Source organism: Ambystoma mexicanum, chromosome 6q, assembly GCF_040938575.1.
Source record: "Ambystoma mexicanum isolate Mex_15411 chromosome 6q, UKY_AmexF1_1, whole genome shotgun sequence".
NCBI classification, from domain to species: Eukaryota; Metazoa; Chordata; class Amphibia; order Caudata; family Ambystomatidae; genus Ambystoma; species Ambystoma mexicanum.
The window spans coordinates 342,261,923-342,284,259 of NC_090937.1; the positions used below are offsets into that span (position 1 = coordinate 342,261,923).

At 47.8% G+C, this 22,337-nt stretch overlaps 1 protein-coding gene across 4 annotated transcripts in view; it reads right to left on the bottom strand.

Moving 5' to 3' along the window:
* Positions 1-722: 722 nt before the first annotated feature.
* The window catches only part of ZNF462 (zinc finger protein 462), a 389,210-nt gene continuing 367,595 nt past the window's right edge, over positions 723-22,337 (bottom strand). For all 4 annotated transcript variants that reach the window (XM_069630823.1, XM_069630824.1, XM_069630821.1 and 1 more), the window contains 2 exons: positions 12,800-12,920; positions 723-2,776 (listed from right to left, as the gene is read on the bottom strand). In XM_069630823.1, coding sequence (XP_069486924.1) covers positions 2,566-2,776; positions 12,800-12,920 — 332 coding nt within the window. In that variant the 3' untranslated portion in view covers positions 723-2,565. The remainder of the gene's footprint in view (positions 2,777-12,799; positions 12,921-22,337) is intronic.

The following is a 22,337-nucleotide window of genomic DNA, read 5'->3' on the forward strand; positions in this document are numbered from 1 at the left end:
AAAGTTTTAGCCTTAAACTTTTTGCAGACCTAGCATGAGATCTCCCTGTGATCTGTCGTGAGGTGCTGGGTGCATAGCCTGAGTTTGTCAATCCATGTAAAATGGTAATTACATGTAGCTCAGCCAGTGAGAGGGTTCCAAAACCACTGTGGTCTTTTCTGCATTGTTACCACTCTGGGAATGACTATGCAAGGCATGCGAAACTAAAACAGATTAACCAGGTGAAAAAGGAAACGATTGCTAGAATTTCTCACCATGATTCTACAATACTTATGTACAATACTTTGTATTACCTTTTATTTAGTATGTTATATGTGAAGTAAGAAATCGCGAAGATAATTCACTAGGCTGCATCAAATTAGAAAGGCGGCTTTCTTTCTCTTGGAAAACTTGTATGGGAATGTTTTTTCTTACTGTGTTAAAAAACAAAAACAAAACCACTTGCCTTTTATTGATGCTCATTACTCTCCATGTTTTTTCAATTGATTGTAGGCAACAGAATCTGAAATGTGAAACCGAAAAAAATGCATTTGCTGTACCAACTGTGATGGTGTCCGTTTAAAACTTAACAGATTTAGTATGCACTTGCAGCTACACCAAAGGGGAATAATGAGTGGGAGAAAGGTATCTATTGGAAGAAGGCTTGCAGATTATGATAATCGATGGCCATATCGTCATGGCAGAAAAAAAACATTTGAACACAAATAAACCCTGCAGTCTCATTAAAATAATAATGGTCCCATATTTTTATTAACAACTTAGCAAAACAAAATCCAATGGAATGCAATATTTACAGGTTATTTGAAAAATAAAGTAGTGATAAAAGAATTTCACAATTGGTTATGGCCTTATTTTTGGTAAACCATTACAAACACCCACTCCAGGCTGGGACAGCTAGGATACGTTTGAAGAATGAGTCAACTACTCCTATAACAAGTGTTAATCTAAGATACTTGTTGAAACCAAGTGTAATTCTTCAACAGGAGTCTTGTTTTCTTCCTCTGAAAGAGAATGATCATACAATTCTGCAAAGCAAAAAGTTAAAAAAATAAACATGCTTTTCATGGGAGCACTCAACAAACACACTTTGTCTTCAAAGATGTAAATATGTTTAATTTGTCCTGATGGGATCACCAATCCATAATTGCTAGCTTTCCCCATCCCTCCCTCTTTCAGATCAATACGCACTGATAACTATGACCCCCTGTTTTGTTCTTGATCAGAAAATACAGATTTATCCACAGAGGTCTAAACGGCTGCAAGACTCACTACCTGTTTATAGTAAGGCAAATGCTTAGCATCAGTCCTCTTAAATGAAATGCGTCTCTTGATATTTAGGTAATATGACCATTTGCTCCCATTTCATAGAAGATTTTTTGCATATCGTACATACTCTCCTCATTGTGCGTGTAGACACAGCAAGTTACAGCACCATTCTGAGGGTCTGGTATTTGTAACCATGCATCACATTGCTTTTCGGCATAGACGTTTCATTAATTCATTACATAATTTGATTTCATCTTTTTTTAGAGGTGTTTCCAGAGTTCTGCTCGATTCCCCATATCAAAGAAAAAGGACTACTCCTAGAAAAACAATACAAAAAAATAGTCTTTTCACTCCACTTTTTAATTTTCATTCAAGAAAAATCTTCAGTTGTGCTGTTCTGGCGGCATATTGGGCTAATCAGAAAAGATTCTGAACCTGAAAAGGGAGACAGTCCTTATGATGCCAATAACCACGAAAGTCACCAATTTGAAGTTGCTAAATCCTAAAATGTAATCTGGAATCTGAAGGCTGGAATAAAGATTGCCAAATTCTCAAAAACCTATCTAGTAATATGTAGTCCGCTTCTTTTTTGCTTTTTATTTTCTACTAAAATAATTCAAAAAGAAAATCACAGTATTTCAAGAAATGAGCACACCCCACCACTGGGGCATCTTGAGCAGGATTTGTGGGTGAATGGTTTTATGTTCTTTTCACACCAACATGGGCAGGCAAAACGACCATGCCCAGGAGTCTCTGCAATTTGCCCACGGCGGAAACAGGTAGTACTGAGAAATGTAGAGAATTCTCCAAGTTCATTATGAGGTACGAGAGCAGTTTTACATTTTAGTCTTTTTTGTTGTCACTTTGCTTTTATTTCAGTATAGAAGAGTAGCAACAATCAAGAAAATGCATACCATTATTAAAACTTCAACAAAAAAAATAAAGCGCACAAGTTTCCACACTGTCCATTCGAAGCATTATCCTCCAAAGACAAAGCTTCCAGCCTGCAAGATGATTCAAAAGTTCTCTTGCAAAGCACACTGTATAACGGAGTTGCCTTTTAAGGTCCACGTGAATAAAGTTCTGGTCCCCGAGGTCAGCAGGAAAAATAATAATAAACCGACTTGGAGTAACCATCAGGTCCACTTATTTATTCTGAATGTTAAATAATTTTAATATACACACTCATATGAGTACCAGTGCTTTGAAAATAGATCCTTTGTCCTAAAAGCAGCTTTGTTTCATTTTTGTTGCCTTTATATGTGTCCTCTGCCACTGTTCAAATGAGCTGGCAAAATCTCACTCCGTTTCCATGTTGAGTTCTGCTGAACCTCTATGCAAAGAATTTGAATCCCACGCCTCAGTCTCATTCGGCACGGTGTAGACCACTTCAACAACTGGTTCCATCTCCTGCCTTTCATCCACCAGAGATTCATTGATGCCTTCCACAGTTTTTTCTTTTAGTTGTCGATGTTCTCTATCTACTTGTCGTTTGCTGTCATTCACAATCCTGGAAAATGTGAAAAGAATATCATAATAGACTCTGCAAAAGTCACTACAATAGGAAGATTTGCTGAAAACATTTGTTTAGATTGATATTTTTATTCGAATCAAAATGAGCCATCATACAAATACAAAATACAACACAACACATGATAACTTAAAATTGCTGCTCAGATTACATATGAAAACCCATTTTCCAGAAAAGGTGGCCAATCAAACACAGCGTTTTGTTTTGTAAGTTGATAAAATCACATAATATGCACAGAAGGCGTAAATATCAGAGCAAATGCGATCCAATAAAATGCATACTTAACAAATCTTCACGTTTAACAACGAGAAATAGTTACTAAAAGGGTAGAAGGGAACCCAGACAAAGCTCTCAACCCAATGCATTTGGGACAATACTAAGTTATTCTAAAGTTGCCCTGTGTTCCAGTGAGGTTGCACGAGCAGCCTCTTTCTTCGGTGCATGGTTCATTTCAGAAAAACAAGTGGAGCCCACACAGTCAGAACTGAATCGGATGTCAGGAGATAAATCACTGCTGTCCTGTAGGTGCGGATATCGGCAGACCCGAGCACTGGCAGTATACTAGACTGCCTGATGTTGGTATAAGCAGGACAGAACAATAAGATGTACCAAGTCCTCTCTAACAACACCACATGCTGGGCAGTCTGCCTCATCAAAATGCCTGCTCCATTTTGCTGTGGTTCCCCCTCAATTGCAAACAATCAAATCTCGCACGAGTGAGCAGCCAGTGGTCTCTCATAGTAGAGCCCCAGATTAAATAGGGCTGAATCGCTTCCACTCGGCTGATCACTGCATGCGCTCTGTCTGAATCGGTTGCAAACTCCATGACATCTCTTTTCCTTTTAAACACATCTCAAATACTGCTTTTATAGGATCTCATTTGGCTTTTAGACAACAGATTCACTGGTGGTGAAAGTGCCTGAAAATGTCCACTGGACAATGCACCATCAATATATGAGAGCCATGGGATCTTCCTCCAATTGTCCCTAGCCATTAGGGATTTAATAAGAAAATGGCATACTGATGCATACTCATTCGCCCAAAGCCTAGTCCAAACGTTATAGGAGCCAGATCCCACTGGTCCTCCCAAAATACCACACCCAGTTCTATGAATAGAGATACAAGTAGCTGAACCTGGAAGCCCCAATTGCCTTCTCAAAAAAGCATTCTCTTTCACCTGAATTTCAGGGACTTTCTGGAAGCCCCAAAGTGGTGCTCCACACAAAGTGACTGCTTTCAACTGGGCAGAGTAAACCTTTAGGACAGCATCCAAGGGTTGTTACTTAACGCGGGACAGAAATCGAGAAATTCCTCCCACTTGTTGACTAAACCTGGTAGATTGTTTCTTCATACATGCCATGCCCGTGATTGTCTCTGAAAATCTAACCCCCAGATAATCGAATTCATTCACTCAGGAAATAATTTCATTACATAGCATTGGATGCATCTTCGCTGACCTCCTACGCCCTGTGCATGCCATTACTGTAGATTTCTTGGTGTTGATTTTAAACCGCAGATCTTCCATGAAGGCCGCATAAGCAGAGATCAGCACCTGGAGGGCCCTTAGGGTTCTGGCAATTAGCGTGGTGTCATATGCATATGCCAGAACCAGAAATGCCCTGCCCCCCAGATACAGAAAATCTACCCTCGTGTTCTCCAAAAGCCTTTAGAAGGCCATTTATATAGAGGGTGAAAAGGATTGGAGCTAGAACACATCCTTGGCTGAGACCACATCTAAACGACATCTAAACGAGAAACATGCGGAGCAGTGTCCCCTCCCACACCACTGTGCACACACCTCATTCTCGATATGCAGTGCCTGCAATACCAAGATATCCTCCGGGCAGCCCATGGAGCCAAGCATGGTCCACAGTCTTGAACTATCTACCCTGTCGAAGGCCGTGCTCAGATCCGTGAAGGGCAGGTCCACTCACTCTCCCCTACAGAACACTGAATTAGAGACAAGAAAAATAAAGATTGAAGCTCTGTTCCGTGGTACCCACCCCAGGGCCAAATCCAAACTGAATTTCCGCGAGGACCGACCTCTCCACCAGTCAGGACTCAATATAACCCAGCAGAACCCTTCCAAAGATTTTAAACAAGGTATCCAATAGTGAGATCGGTCTATAGGACCCATGGGGTTAGATGGATCCCCCTTCTTAAAAATGGGGAAAATGATAGCTGACTTCCACGAGGGTGGGTAGACGCCAGTGTCCATGCAAGCATTACATACCCTAGTCAGCAAAGGAGCCCACAGTTCCAAAAGATCCTGAAAGAGATTTGAAGGGATAGCATCGGGCCTGGTGCTCGATTATGGGCCTGTTTGTATGATGGCCAGAGACACCTCTTCTAACCGAACTGTAAAGGAGGGTAATTTCTCCCATGACTTTCTTCTTGAGACCCGCCAACAAACAGGTCACCAAAGTACCCCACCCACGCCTCATCTTCCACAGACATGCCACTAGGCTTCTCCCCTTTTGAACCAGAAACACCCTCTTTCACGAACTCCCAAAACGCCTTTTGGTCATTCGTCCTCAAGGCATCCAGGAAGCTCTGCCAGATCTCCCCTTCTATCTCCTTCTTCCTTCTCTTTAGCTCTCCACGATATTGTGCCCTGGCCTGGGCGATCTCCTTTCTTGCACAAATCAGAGCTTTCAAGAAGAGCTCTCTTAGCGGCAGTATAGGCCTCATCAAACCACCCTCTATTTCTGGGCTTAGCCTTCCTCCTGTGGAAGATTGTGAATCCCTTGGCCAAGACCCCGCTGTGCTAATACATGACCAGCCGATGCAGTACTATCCAAAATATCATAAACAGGGGATATGTTCTCCGACAAACTGTGTAAATGTAAATGAGTTTCCCGTATTCTTTCCCATTTAATTTTCCTAGACAGAACTGAATGTGGGGTTTACCAGGCATGCTGGGGTATCTTTGTGGCCCAACCCCCCCATCACACCCTTCAATTTTAGGCATATAGGCCGATGATCACTACTGACCACCATCAGCACCTCAGAGCCCACAACGCTGTCCCACAGTTCTAGGAAAATACAGAAGTAATAAAACGTTGAGGGACCATGATGATTGTGGAATGTGTGATTACCCGGTATGTCCAGGGCTATACGTCTATTCACTGTACATATTCCCCATTCACGGAACCAAAAACACATTCAGAGATCATTCGCACAAACCCGTTCATCTATCATCTTCGGCGAGGGGATATTCAGTGTCCAATACTCCAACGGGTCTAGTGTATCATGAGGCACACCTGCACCCATTTTAAGGTTAAATTCTCCTCCCCAAATACATTGCTCTTTACCATTCCTCTCATTAACGAGTAACTCATCCAAAAACGACTTAACCGTGGCTAGCTTACCTGCCTCAGCCTTATGTGGACTATTATAGAAGTTCGGAATAAGTATTGGTTTTAAGCCTCTGGACAAGTTAGAATTGATCAGATAACCGACTATCGTTGGGTCTGAGAAGAAAACCACAATACAATCCCCCTACACACACACGTGGGTTTTTTAACAACCCATCCCACCCTTCTTGCCATTATGATCAGATTCGGATTAATACTCAGCCCTATCAGGGTTTTATTGTTCCAGTGGGTTGCTTTATTCATTAATGAGATGGTAGATTTAAAAAAAAAAAAAACCTTCAGTAGCCCTGGGACGCCCATAATGACCCCCATGAAGGGTACTGCTGCAGGTGGTAAGTTTAGGGTACTTTTATCCTGCACTCCTATTGACACATCGGCCCCCGAATCCCTTGTCTGTTGACCAGTACATGGAGCCAACCTTCCAAACCCCATGGAATTAGGGTTAAGAGTTGTTGGACTTCATGCTACTATTGCCTCCTTATCCTTTGCCATAACTGAGCCAGTGTGCACAGCACTCACCACCTCCCCTCCCGAAATGGACTTACTGTTTACCAACGACACCGCCCCAACCCCCACTTTACCATTTTCTGCCACTTTTTGTGTTAAGAATCTAATAGAGTCATCCAAAATCGGCAAGTGTGCATCACCCCAGACTTAATCCTGCAATGAATCCAAGACCGTCTAAAGGGGCTTGAGCTTAGAATCCAGAAGAGATTCCAACCAGAGATTGTCCTCGTCCCCCTCACAGGCGGAATTTAGGTCCTCGCTCTGTGCTCTCTCCGGGCAGCTACCCCTCTGACTACACACCAATGGATCCGTACAATCTCCACCTCCCGCTCCAACCGTGCTTCCCTCCTCAAACCCGACCCCTCCCCATTCACTTGCCCGTCCACTTGGGTTTCCACTTCTATTTCGTGATCCACTGCCATGCCAGGGTACTGAGGGTCCCGAGATGTATTGTTCCCTCCGGAGCCTAGGGTAACTGCCCTTGTGACTATCAGTGTTTGAAATACTGTTTGCTATTTTACTGGCCATATCCTCTAGTTACGAATCTAACGAGCGTTGCAAAAGTTTAGGCTCGACCTTAGCAAGCTCTCCGGCCGTTTTCAATGACTTGGATTTTTTTTGCACTTTTTCCCAACGCCACTGGTTGACCATCGTCCCTTGCTTTCCTCTTTGTCATAATAATAATAGCAGCACTCTAAGTAAACAGGAGCACAGCACAACACTACACGCTGCCTTATACAAATAATGGCAAGTAACTATTAATAGTACAATCGTACAAATAATTAAAATCTGCGTCTTTGAAGCAATACAAATGAGCAGGTTATCAAATAGCCAAAAAAGATAAAATGTAAACTTCCTGTAAAACCTTAGTCCTTGAATGTTACTCCTTAGTCCGCCATGCGCCTTAAGAGGCCCACATATCTGAGTGTCCACTACAACGAGTGGCCTGCTGGTAAGTCCGCAAATAAAAGGTGTTCAGGCAGCTGCTTATGAAGGTAATTGGGATGCCCGTCAAACCAGGGCGCACAGCATTGAACAAGTTTCCACCCCTCTTCAGCCTAAAACTTTGTTTAATAGGTGACAGGGTTTAACCCCTTGCAGCCAGGTCGCATGCGAGTGCTCCTGGAGTTCAGAGCCAGTGGCCAAAGTCCAAGAAGGGGGTGGGGATGGGGAAGGGAACACCTGATGGCTCGAGGAGCAGCCAAAGTCTGTCTCTCCCCACCCCCATCGCCCCATGTTCCATTCTCTCTCAACAAAACCGAGCCAACAGGAAACCAGGCCCCCAAAGAAGTAATAGAAATAAAATGCAGTATGACGATCAGGCGATGAGGGGATAGGCAGCAAGAACAACAGTCAGGCTTTTACCGGATATACGGTCAAACTGCCATCAACGGGAACCATGCCGTCGGGGGGCGCGCAGATCAAATGATGCTTGAGATTACCTCCTGCCACCAGCTCCAACCAGGGAGCCAATTGTCACAGCTCATGTAGATTCTCCTCTTCATGGCCAGTGCTCCTGCGTGTTAGGGACAATTATGAAAAATGTGTTCATTCCCTCCTACTTTAGAGACTCCAGCTTTTTTTGCTGGACTTTAGGACTTTTTCTCTCATGTAATTTTAATGTGATTTATTCTCTGTGTTTCTTTTGACTTTGGAGTCTGACAAACTCCATAGGCATCATCTTTACATTGTGTCACACAGCACCTTCAGTGCAGTGGCACAGGGAAGTCTCTTAGATTTCCCAAAGGTTTAAATACCTTCTCTTGGTGAAACTACTGTTTCCAAGAGCAGAGAAACGAATCTGACTTTCTAGACCCAGCACACACTACCTTACCATAGGGTGCTGAAGGGGTTACTTAGTATCCCCTTTGTCTAGTTCTCATGTAACATTTTAATGTTACTCTTTCAACTGCTGGTGGCAGTGGTTTACTTTTTACTATCATTGTGTGTTTTTACCGCGGGCTGCGTTCGCAGCCACAATAAGGCACCCATGGGTGCCCATCTCGTCAAAATGGCCCTTGTCGTCTTTTTTTGCCATTTCTTGATGGAAAGCGCACCAAACCAGGTTTGGTCCCTTTGTTCTTTTTGTCTTTGGTGGGATTCACTAGTGAAGCCCGCCTCTGGCTCCAGTATGTCTGGCAGGGTCAGGAAGGGAGGGAGGTGCCAGAAACTCTGTGTGCTTAATCCCCTTGGTTACAGGAATGCACCCAAAGGTGACTGGCCGGCTGGCTGTCTGGCAAGGACAGCCACCCTGCTGTGTGATTGACAGCTAGGCTGGAATGAATGGGAGAAACCTGCATAAAAGGCAAGGCTTTTTGGCTTGGAAGGCTGAGTCGACCACTGGACGAAAGTATCCGAAGAAGAACTTGGAAGAGACGACTTTCACAACTCCTGGACCATTGGTTTGCTCGGTGAAGCCCTGCAGCTGTGCTGAAGCTCTGATTCGCCTCAACTAGAGAAGCCCTTCAAGGACAACTTCTCCCTTTGAGTTGGTGGGACCAATCAACTCCAAAGTAAGCCCATCTGAACATCCTCTCGAAGCTGGTTGCATTTTCACTGCTGCTACTGCTGCTGCTGGAACCGAAGTGCCAGGGAGAGGAACACCAGATTGTGTGCATTGCTTTTAAGTCAGACCCGAGCGCTAGGAAAATCCTCTGGACTTCCCCGATGCAGGATGGATCAAGCCTGAGCCACCTCAACAGAGTGCTGGACCCCAGAAGCAAGGAAAGTCTGAAGTGGTATCCGAGAACGGCAGGTTGCTATTTGCTGTCAGGCACAAGGAGCTGAAACATTGAAGGACCGCTGAATTGAAGTTTGCCCATTGCTGCTGCTGAACTTCCCATTGCAGAGCAGGAGTACCCAAACGTCCTCCCTCTTGTCCCCACGACTGAGGATCAGGAACAACAAGATCTGCAGAGCTGTACAGAAACAGAAGCCAGCTGGAATCATTTCTTCTAACCAGAGATATTGTAAAGTCTAAGAGAACTTACCTCTTGTTGTGTAGCCTTACTTGCTCTCTGTTGAGACCTGTCTCTGTTACCTTGCAGAGTTGCTAAAGCTTTGCCCTTCACAAGCCTCCCAGCTTGTGGCCCTACAGTGATTTCATTTTCTACAAACATTTCTAAAACGTTGTGCAAGACGTTTTACCTACCTGCAAGAAGTGATTCAGCTCACCTAGACTTTGCTCAACTAACATTGGCTGTCCTGGATTCCTGGGAGACTCTTCTTAGCTTCAACTTTGTTCTTTGCCTTATCCCCAGGAAAGGGTTAATTTACTTTGCATTGGAGGGTTTTTAAAAGAGCTTGCCTGCTGAAGAATATTTGTTAACCATTGTTTTCTCTCTCTAAAACCTTTCCTTTGACCTCCCACCCAGTATTGCTAAATGTGCCCGTGATAAATCAATGTCTACAGTGTCCTAGTTATTTAAGTCACCTGAGGGTGTAGGGCATGTCTGTGTGCCATCCCCAATGGGTATCAACTGATTTAGTGAAACTGAGAGTGTGCATTTATTGAAGTATATTTTGTGTTATATGATTGCTCCCTTCTAAAGAAGGCTTATTCAACTGACAGTTAAATAAATCAATAATTGTTTAATCCAGAAACCTTGTATTTAAGTGTTTCTTTGAATAACTGTCATTGTGACACTCTGTGTTACAACCTTACAGCTCACATTGACCCCTCTTGAGATAAGCCTGGCTGCTCAGTGTCTCTACCAACTTGTTTTCAAAGGTTGGGTTAATTATTGCCAAGAGGACAAGGCTGGTGCAGTCTCCCACACGGTACTGCATACAATCTTGGCTAACACTATCCATAGTGTGATGTGTACTGTACTGTGCTGTGCTTCACGCATTGAGGTCTCCAGATCGTTTTTTTTCCCAAAATGAGCAAAAGGCCTGGAGGGTGAAGCTGAAGGCTTTACTTCCCGGTAAAAAGTTAGGAGAGGTTCCAAAACAAAAGCAAAGGGTTCCAGGGTCCATAGAAATATGGAGATAAAGTTGCCGAAGATAAATCTTTCCTAACAGTGGGCATACATTTATATCAGGAATGAGTAGCCCTTTGGTGTTTTTTTTTACATATACTGCATTACTATGTGCTACATTTAACCCAATGTGCTTGACCTTCTGGATATTTTAGGTATGATTGTATAATAACATGTATATTTTTCAGTATACCAGTGTAGTGTGTTCCCTGTCAGCAAATATTGGAACTAACCGTACTTCACTATCAGCCTACCTTCTCTCCCTTGAGTTGAGCCTGACTGCTCTGCTCACGTTACCAATTTCAAGAGGTTTGTCAATCTTTTGGTTGGAAACCAAATGTTGCCTTTAGAGAGCTGTGGAAAAATATACACAGAGCTTGTAAAAACCCCTGCAGGTCATAGTCCTTCATCCTTACAAGGTTCCTAAAATGTTTGCCACTGTTTTTACTACTATTATTCATTTGCCTGAATACAGTTGCAGTTCTCTATTTACTAGTTCCCCTTTTTGTCTGGATGTTGCCTTCTCTATCACTCCCTCTACAAATTACATTGGCTGTAACATGTATTATGTATCATTATATTTTTCTGGTCATCTTCGATTGACAGGTAGGCCTCTACACCTTGCCCCGCTTCTCTAGGACCCAATTCATTCTCTGGGTTTCACAGTAGTACCAGAGTCAAGTTATTATTCAGCACAAAAGAACCTTAACAATTGTTAAGAATGGCAAATTAAAATGCTCCGGGGCATTGTGCACAATGATGTGCATGCAATCTCCTTTCAATACATTTGAAGTACCACATTTCAGGTGTAAATAAACAGCAGCTTCATCACAGCTCACTCCACTACCCGATACTGTGCTCTGCCATAACGAGTGGTCAGCTAGATCCTTTTGCAACGTGAGACATTTCCAATGAGAACTTAACCAGAAAGTGGATGTAAAGAACTATGCAAACAAGAAAGTCATGCTTTTCTTCACATAACAAGTGCATGTCCTGCTCTTAGGATGTTTGGCCTCTAAAATAAAATGATTAAACAAGATTGAGATAGTACCAGCTGTCGATGTGAGCGAGACTGGGTCCTGGAGACAAAACTCTCTGGTCTTTGGGGAAGAGTTTGGACCTAATGGGTAGCTTTTGTTGAGGTGCTTTGGAGAGGTCACATAGATCTGAATAGATCATGATCACTTGTCCTACTTTAGAAATTCCACGATCAAAGATGTCTATGTTCTGTACATGGTATAGGACATCTGCAAACCAGGAGAGAGGAGGAAAATAAAACCGATACATGCCCCACCAACTTAACGTCAGGCCACCAATCTCTGTGTCCAAAACATCTTTATCAAATGGAATCATTTTATGCTTTTCGGAATTGAAAGGTTTATAACAGTGAAGCTGTCCTACTCAAACTTTTGATTGGCCCCGACAGGGGTAGTTCATCCCAAGAGGTCACCGCCTCAATGCAACCTGTTTTTAGGCAAAAACCAATTAAGGTGCCAAAAAGCAACAGAAACAGGTTTCCACTGGGGGCAGCACATTTTGAGAAGACTGAAATATCCCATGGGAAGCAAATTGCCTGAGTGAACAAGGCAAGCTGAACACCAATGTTAGACTTAAAGAAAATAGCTGCAGCATTTTCCAAGATCCCCCTGCCAAAAAAGGAACAATATAGTCAATGCAGATAATTGGAGAAACCTGTTCTTTCAATTCCATTCTAGAAAAATGAAAGATTTCAGTTTCCAGTGTGTCTATGCAGAGATTTTAAATATAGAAATAAAAAGTGGTGCCTTTCATTCACATTACCAGTTGTTTTTTTTTTTTTTTATGAATGGAAAAGGGCATGTGCTGAACTACTTTTCTAAAGGAGCACGATTATGATTTCATTAGAACATCATCTCCAATCTAAGCGCTAGATGTCAAAGTGACCATTTTCAAATTAGGGAGTAATGAAGCAAATCTCTGAAATATTCAGAAATTTCAGGAGCTAGGCTGGAATTAGCTTTCTCAAATTATGACAAACATGACAATTTGTTTCATATGCCTATAGATAGATGCATGCCTAATGATACAAGATGTGCTTCCTCCAACAGTATTTGACTTCTATATATATGGTATATTTTTGTATCCTGTAGAAAACTTACATGCCATGTCTTAGCACGTGTTTTTCCCAATCAGAGTCTAACGCAAATGTTCTTCCACAGAACTCGCATGGAAAACGCTTGTCCTGAACAGGATTCTCAATGGCAGGAACCTCTACTGTGGCTAAAAGAGTAAAGAAAGAGCTGTTAGTAGCATGTTATTGTAAACCTTGCAGATTAAAAACAGTTATGCTAATAAACTAAATAATTTCCAAGTAATCCAATCCATGATAAAAGAAGAGACGGATACTATTGCATGCACAAAGAACAGTACAATATGTATAAATGTCAATATAAAGCAGCCCAAGGACTTCAAAAGCATTCAACGTAAAGTATTTTTGTTACCAGAAGGAACAAGTTACTTACCTGTAACTGTTGTTCTCCAGCATGGGTCTGGCATGGATTCACATGCTCATGAATATTCCCCGTCGTCAGGCTGGGAATCCTCGGTAAAGAAAAAACCAGTATCAGTTTCGTTTCTGATCTGTCTTTCGTAGTAATAACCAATCACTGGTCTCTGCGTCATACTGACCACAGCCAATGACTGCCCTCTACCTAAGCACCGCCTCTGGCAGCCATCTTCAGATTTGGAAGCACGTGAAGTGGCAGTATGACCAAGTGAAGAGCCGCAGAGGGGTAGGCGGGAGGGTTCGCATGTGAATCCATGCCAGACCCATGCTGGAGAACAACAGTTACAGGTAAGTAACTTGTTCCTTCTCCAGCATGGGGTCTGGCATGGATTCACATGCTCATGAATAAAGAATACATAGCAGTACACACATGCACAACCACGGGAGGTGGCAAAGGCTCAACATTAAGCATCACATCAACTCAACATTAAGCATCTTACCTCCTCACCAGGCTCACCTCAGGCGAACAGGTTGCGCAGCACTGCTTGGCCGACCCTGGACTCCTCCCTGGAATCCCGGTCGACGCAGTAGAATTTCGTGAAGGTGTGCGTCGACCTCCACGTAGCAGCCCTGCATATGTCCAGCAGGGGCACACCAGATAGGAACGCCGTGGTAGCTGCGATCGCTCTGGTGGAATGGGCTCTCGGACGGCCAGGCAGCGGTCGGTTTGCCAACCGGTGACAGTACATGATACAGCCGGAGAGCCATCTGGAGATGGAAGCCTTCGAGAGAGCCTTCCCCTGATTGACAGGTCCAAAGTTCACAAAGAGTTGTGACGTCTTCCGAAAACCTTTCGTGCGGTCCACGTAGAACTTCAGCGCTCTAGCTACATCCAGCGAGTGCAAAGTCCTCTCAGCCGGCGACGAAGGCGACGGGAAGAACACAGGTAACACCAAGGGTTCGTTGAGATGAAAGTCCGACGGTACCTTGGGCATGAAGGAGGGGTGCGTCCTGAGCACTACCCTCGTGTCGTGGAAAGTCAAGTACGGGGCCTTGCAGGAAAGGGCCTGGATCTCTCCCACTCGTCGTGCGGAGGTGATGGCCACGAGAAAAGCTGTTTTCCACGATAGAAACTTCAACGGGGCCGAGTGCAGAGGCTCGAACGGAGGTCCCATGAGCTTGGTCAGCACCACGTTGAGCTCCCACGCCGGGGCCGGAGCCTTCACCGGCGGGAACGATCTGAACAGTCCCTTCATGAACTCTTTCACCAGACGATGAGACCACAAGGACGTCCGGCCCGTGGTTCTGGTGTATCGGGAGATCGCAGCAAGATGAATCTTGATGGACGCGTGTGCCAGACCAGCTTTGGCCAGCGTCAGCAGGTACGGCAGCACTTGGGGAGCCGTAATCCGTAGAGGGTTAATCTTCTGTGCGTGGCACCAGACAGAGAACCTCTTCCATTTGTGTCCGCAGCATTTAAGAGTCGAGGACGCCCTGGCCTTTGCAAGAACCTCTCTGCAATCGGCCGGTATGTCGTATCCTCCAAACTCTAGCGCTGCAGGAGCCAGGCCTGCAAGTTCAGCGACTTCGGGTCGTGGTGGAGGATGGCGCCTCCTTCCCTGGAGAGTAGATCCGCGTCCGCCGGCAGCTTGATTGGCGGGGACGCCGACAAGTCCAGAAGGTCCGGGAACCATATCTGCCTCGGCCACGCAGGTGCGACGAGGATCATCCTGCACCGTGACCTCTTGAGCTGGTTGACGAGCCGGATTAGCAGAGGCAAGGGAGGGAACGCGTAGAGGAACAGGCCCTCCCAGGGGAACGAGAAAGCATCGCCCATGCTCCTCGTCTGGGGAAACCTGCTGGCGAACCTCCGGCACTTTGTGTTCGTCGCCGTCGCGAACAGGTCGATCTGGGGTGTGCCCCACCGTCGGAAGAGGCGATCCACCAGATCCTGCCGTAGTTCCCACTCGTGGCACGAGCGCAGCTCCCTGCTGAGTGAGTCGGCGATGGTGTTTTTTATCCCTGCCAGATGAAACGGCACCAGAAGAATCCCTTGGGCGACGGCCCAATGCCACAGGTCCTGCGCCTCCTTGGACAGCGCTGGGGACCTGGTTCCGCCCTGTTTCCTGATGTAAAACATGGTGGTGGTGTTGTCGGTGAAGATCCTCACCACCTTGCCCTTGAGGGACGGAAGGAAGGACCTGAGGGCCCAAAACACTGCACGGAGCTCCAGGACGTTGATATGCAGGGACTTCTCCGTCGGGAGCCAGAGTCCCCTTGCGTGCAGATTTTCGGTGTGCGCTCCCCACCCTTCTAGGGAGGCATCCGTGGTCACAGTCACCTGGTGGGCTGGGGTCTGGAAGTCCATGCCCGCCGTCAGATGCGCGCGGGTGCCCCACCACCGTATCGCTCGTCGGAAACTCTCGTCGAGCTTGATCCTTTCCTCGAAGCTGCCCGTCGTCTGGATCCAGTGCGCATCCAGGAACTCTTGCAACGGGCGCATCCGGAGCCTGCACATGGGAATGAGGTAGATGCAGGAAGACATCATCCCGAGGAGGGACTTGATGGACCTCACCTTGGCCGCGTCGGCCGCCAACATCCGTTGCACCTTGCCCAGGATGGTCCTGGTCCTCTCCTCCGACGGGGAGGCCAGAAGGGACACTGTGTCGAGCCTCGCTCCCAGAAACAGTGCGACTTGCGCGGGCACCAGGTGGGATTTGGCGTAGTTCACAGAGAATCCCAGGTCCGTGAGGAGTTGGACGGTCCTTGCCGTGTGGACCACGGCGAGCTCCCTCGTCTTGGCGCGGATGAGCCAGTCGTCCAGGTAGGGGTAGACGTGAATCCCCTCGCGGCGCAGCTGCGCCGCCACCGGTGCGAGGCACTTGGTGAAAACCCTGGGTGCCGACCGCAGTCCGAAGGGAAGGGCTTTGAACTGGTAATGACGCCCTTGGACCACGAATCTGAGGAATTTTCGGTGCCCCTTTAGGATGGGAATGTGGAAGTAGGCATCCTCCAAATCCAACGACGATAGGAAGTCTCCTTCCTCCAGCTGACCCAGGACGTGCTGGAGGGTGACCATCCGGAACTTCTGCGCCTTGATGAACTTGTTCAGGCGTCGCAGGTCCAGGATGGGGCGCCATCCTCCCGTCTTCTTCTTCACGAGGAAGTAACGCGAGTAGACTCCGGAGCCCCGAAGCCTCTTTGGGACGAGTTCGATGGCGCCCTTTCTGAGCATCGCCTTTACCTCCAGGAGAAGTTGAGGGACGTGAAGTTCTTTCCTGGCCACGGGGGGGACGCGCGGGCACCTTCTTTGAAACTCGAGCGCGTGGCCCCGGGCCAGGGCGTCCAGCACCCAACGGTCGGTGGAGATGGACTCCCACACGCTGACGAAGCCCGCCAGCCGGCCTCCCACCGGGGTGCTTCGGTGGGGGCCCGACCCCACGGCCGGTTCAATCCTGCTTGGACGCGGCCTTGCCGCCTTGGCCTCCTTGGCGACGACGGCGGGGTCCGCCAGACTTGCCTCGTCCTCTGTAGGCCTCTTGCGACGACGAGCGGGCCGCTTGACGGTAGGAAGCGAAACCGCCGCCGGAACCTTTGGAGGCGCCCTTGCCTCCGCCGCTCCGAAAGGGCGTCCGCCGTTGCTGCAGTACTCCAAGGGCCCGGGCCGTCTCAGTATCCGCCTTGATGGCCTGAAGGGAATCGTCCACTGTCTTCCCAAACAGGTTGTTCCCGTCGAAGGGCATGTCCAGGACCCTGGTCTGGACGTCCTGCCGAAAGTCCGTAGCCTTGAGCCATCCGCGACGTCGAAGGCAAACGCCGTTGCCCATCTGGCGGAACCCAGTGTCGGCGATGTCCGTCGCCACGGTGATGGCGTGGTCCGAGGCCACCTCACCTTCCTGCAGGATCTCAAGGGCCTCCGCCCTCTTGTCGTCCGGCAGAAAATCCAGCAGGGGAGCTATCTTGTACCAGAGTTCCCTGTCGTAGCGGGCCACGATAGCCAAGGCGTTGGCCGCTTTAATCGTCGTCGCCGCCGACGAGATGACTCTGCGTCCCATGGCATCCAATTTCTTTCCCTCGCCGTCCGGCGGGGAAGTCGACGTGGAGGCCGCACCCCCCCCCGCTTTCTTCCTGGCCGCCGCGGAGACGACGGAGTCCGGGGTAGGCTGTGCCCGGAGGCATAGGGGGGCCGAGTCCGGGACCCGGTACTTTTTCTCGTACCGGTCTCTTTTCGCTGGCGTCGTGGAAGGGTTCTTGAGGAGGGAAAGGCCCTCATCCCAAATGTCGTCCAACAGAGGCACTGCGAGGACCGTCTTCCTCTTGGTCTCGCGCCGTTGGTAAAGGAAGCCTTCCTTTTTCTTCTCCTCAGGGCAGAGTTGGAAAAGCTCGGATGCCCTGGCGATCATTGAGTGGAACGATCCAATCTCGTCGGGCGGAGAAGCCCTGGTGGGAGGCGACGACGGAAAATCCTCGTCGTATGCCTCGTCGTCCGTACCCGTCGCTGCCGTGTCAGTCCCCGTATCATCCCCTCGGGTGGACGGGGAGGAGGGCTGGACGGGGCGCGACGGTTGAAAAGGAGGCGGTGGATGAATCCTTCTTTTCTTGGTAGGGGGAACACCAGAAGGTCCCGGTTCTGGATCCCCCGACGGGAGAGGTTCCTCCGTCGGTAACGGTAGTCTCGTCCTTATCTCGGAGCATAAGGACTGTATAGCCAACAAAATGGCCGCTGAGTTGTCTTGCGGCGCTGGCAGAGGGGAATCCGACGGGCGAGCAGGGGCCCCGTCGGTATCCTCGACGATGTCGTCGTCGTCACCTGCGTCGGGGCCCATTCCGACGGGCTGGTCTTGTTCCACGCCTAGGCCGTGGCTTAAGACCTCGATCAGTTCCTCTTCTGAGGTTGAGGCCGAATCTACGACGACGCCCTGCCCCCCCTTCTTCCCCACGGAGGGTTTCACGGGGGTCCTATCGATGGGCACGAAAGAAGACTCCCTCCGAGGAGGCAGGGAGATTCTGGGCCCCGAGGCCGCCACCACTGGTGCAGCCTCCACAGGCTGGGCCAGGGCCGCCGCGACCGTTTCGATAGAGGGCTTGGTCGAATGGATCAAGGCCTTCACCACCTTAGGTGCGCTCACCGCCTTATCCTTGAGGGAGGGGGCACTGCCACGCTCCTCCTCTGCCTTAGAGCTCGACCGGGGTCTCTCCAGGAGTTTCGCCGGGTGCTCGGCCTTCCTCTTACCCGACCCAGAGCGTTGGCTCGTGGTTGATGGTGCCGGGGAGGGTGCGCCCTGCCTGGCGCCCGTAGAGCCCGACCGTTCGGCGCTCCCGGTGCCAGCGGACTCGCGGTGCTTGGCCTTATGTTGGGCCCCCGTCGCCGGGGCGCCCTCAAAGGTCTTAGAAGACCGCTCAGATTTCTTCTTCTTCTCGCCAGACGGGCTCTTACCCTCCAGCCAGCTGGCGAGACGTTGATGGCGGTCCTTCATGGTCCGTTCCGACATGTTGCCGCAAAACGCACAGTCCTTCTCCACGTGCGTCTTGTCCCCATGAAGGCAGTAAAGGCAGAAAGAGTGTTCGTCCTCCTTGAAGACGTTCTGCAGCTGGCATCCAGGGCAGGCCCTGAACAGCTTTCCGGGCGTCGAGCTTCCCTTCTCCTGGGCCATCTCCGAGACCGGGCCTGAGAAGCTTCTGGAGTCCTCCGAAGTGTAGCTCGACGAAATCTTCACCCTTGAGGGGCACAGATGAATCCGACACGGGTCCCCGTTGATCGGATGTAGGATCGGTGGAGCTTGAGGCTCTTTTGACCGAAAGAATCGAAGTTTTTGTGAAAAAGCGCGAAAAAATAGCACCAACGCTCGAGAGCAATAGCACGAGGATCCCAACACATGAACGTGCGGTAAAAATCTGAAGATGGCTGCCAGAGGCGGTGCTTAGGTAGAGGGCAGTCATTGGCTGTGGTCAGTATGACGCAGAGACCAGTGATTGGTTATTACTACGAAAGACAGATCAGAAACGAAACTGATACTGGTTTTTTCTTTACCGAGGATTCCCAGCCTGACGACGGGGAATATTCATGAGCATGTGAATCCATGCCAGACCCCATGCTGGAGAAGCAGTCACATACATTCTTTTTACACAAACTTGGAGCAACAGGCATAATATGCCAATATTTGCAATATCATATAGCTAGCCATTAACTAGGGCCAACAGAAATTGGAGTAGAAGTGCTTTGTAAACACATGGAAGGCTGCTGTGGTAAATTGGGTTGTTCAAGCAGATATACTCAAATATGATAAAAAGGTAAACCCCTGAAAAGAATGCTTTCTTCAGAGCATCATATAACATTAGCTCTTAAATAGCAAGCACAGCTTCTGACATGTGCATTGCCTCTTAAAACCTGGGGTCCTATAAGAAAAGGGGTCCGTTTCTTACTTGTAACTCCATTTCTCCAGCTTTGGTTTCTTTCATAGATTCACATGCTATGAACATTTCCCATCGCCAGGCTAGGAATCATCTGTTAACTTTTTACAATAGTAAATAAAGAAAAATAATAGGTGTCTATTTTGTATCCAATTGGCCTCCTTTTGGGTGCTTTTGGTCCTCACCAATGGGACGTCGAGTATGTAGCTTCTCCCCTGCAGCCTCCCTTCAGATTCTACCCAGTACATTCTGGATTCAGAGTATTTGAGACAGCTTTTTCAACTGTAGGGCATGGCCGTAGGGCACCTGTGAATCTATGAAAGATACCAATGCTGGAGAAATGGAGTTGCAGGTAAGAAACTTACCCCTTCTCCAGCACTGGATCGTTGATAGATTAACATGCTATGAACAGATTTTAAAGCAGCAAGGTCTTAGATGGAGGCATATAACAGGAAAAAAGCCTATCTTATTTGAACAGGTGCTGCAGGACTGCTTTTCCCATTCTTGCATCAGCAGCTCCTGGAGGCAGTAATGCCTAGTAAACATATGCGGAACGACACCCCCGACCACATTGCTGCCGTGGCCCTTGTTGAATGGGCCTCGGCGGGTCCAGTTAATGGTTTGATCGGAGATGGTGGAGGATATCCATCTTGTAATTCCTTGCTTAGAGATCGCCTTTCCCTTGTTTGGAGGGTTGTAAGCCAGATAAAGTTGAGCGGAATCTCTTGAGGACTTTGTCCTGTGTAGATTTTTGCGCTCTTTTAACGTCTAAGGAGTGCAGCGCAATCTCCACCTGGGTTTTTGCTCCTTGGAAGAAAACGGGTAGCGTAACTGATGCGCGTTTGTAGAATTCAGATGGCACCTTTGGTATAAAGTGCGGGTTGGTTGTAAGGACCACTTTCTCTTTGTAAAAGCGCAGGTATGGCTCTGTGCAGTGCTTGCAATTCGGAAACCCTTCTCACTGATGTAATGGCTATGAGGAATGCCACTTTCCATGAAAGAAATTTGAGGTGCGTTGTTACTAGTGGCTCGAAGGGTACTTTCATGAGTCCTGAAAGGACAATGTTGATACTCCATTGTGGTGGAAACCTTTTTACTGGGCGGAAAGGTTCTGAACCATCCTCTGAGGAAGTGCTTGACAAGTCAATCACTGAATAGAGGCATCTTCCCCCTTTTTCTGGTGTATCTGGAGATGACGGCCAGGTGCACTTTGACTGATGCATTGGAGAGCCCTCCTTGGGCTAATGCTAAGAGATATGGCAGGATGTAGCCTCTGGGCTTGCAGAGAGCGGTTGAATATTTGGTGGCCTTGCGCACCAGGTACAGAATCCTTTCCACTGTCTGACAGGAGCGATTTGTAGCTGAAGCCTGTGCCGACTTTAGAATGTTTGCGCACTCCTGTGATAAGTTTAGGTGTCCAAACTCTGCGAAGTCGGAAGCCACGCGGTCAACTTGAGTGCGGTTCGTGATGCAGGACCTTTCTGTGATTTTGGGAGATTATGTTGGCTCGATTGTGGAGAAGGATCTATTTGCCTCTGGATATGTGCAGCAGGTCTGAGTACCATATTTGCCACTGCCTGTTCGGAGCTATTAGTATCACGGTGCATGCGCATGCCTGAATCATCCTGATCACTTTGTGAATGATTGGAAATTGTGGCAAGAGACCCGTCCACAGAAACGAGAATGTGGTCCCCATGGACCCTTGCTGCTGCAGCCTGCTGTCAAAGTGTGAGCATTTTGTGTTCTGCTTTGTTGCGAATAGGTTGACTTTTGGGTGCCCCCACTGAGCAAATATTTGTTTGAGCTGGTTGTCACATAATTCCCACTCGTGGCATTAGCTGGTTGCTCTGCTAAGACGGTCTGCCACCTAGTTGTTTATCCCAGGCAGGTGAAAAACATGTAGGGTTCTCTTGTTGGAAATGGCACAGTGCCAAATCTTTTGTGCCTCCTGGGGAAGGGTTGGAGACCTCATCCCCACTGCTTCCAGAGGTAGAACATGGTTGCGTTGTTGTCGGTCACAACCAGTACCGTGGAGTATTTTATAGCACTGGTAGAAAGGATTTTAGAGCCTAGCCGACCGCTCTGAGTTCTAATACATTTATTCGTAGACTGGCTTCTTCTGCTGTCCATTTACCCTACCCTTTATGCGGCAAGGGCCTACATGCGCTCCACAGCCGGATAATGAGGTGTCCGTTACCAGAGTGTTGCGCGGTATGAGGTCTTGAAACTGGAATCCTATGGTGATGTTGTCTGTGTTTGCCCACCACTGTAGTTGGCGTGTGAGTTTAGGTGTGATTTTTAGTTTGTCATCCTGTGACCTGGGACCACCTGTTCAGGAACTCCTGAAGAGGACTCATGTTTAGCCTGCAATGCGGTATAAGAGGAATACAGGAGGCCATAATTCTAGCAGCCCCATGCACTCTGACTGATAACCATTTATTTTCCTGGTATGAAAAGGGGTATTAGCTTTAGTGTGCCTATTCTATCTTTGAAGGGGCAGACCAGAGCTTTGGCCAATGCGGAGTGAGCCCCCAGAAAAACAAGGCTTTTGGATGGCCACTGAGAGGACTTGTCAAAGTTTATCTCAAATCCCAGCTGCTGCAGCAAGCGCTTGTGCGATGGATGCGTGAGCTACTGCAATGTTATGTACCCGCACCAGCCAATCATCTAGATATGGATAGACACTATTGCCCCTCTTTCGAAGGACTGCCCTGATTAATGCCAGGCACTTGGGTAAACGTTTGCAGTGCTGATTTTAATCAGAACGGGAGCACTTTGTA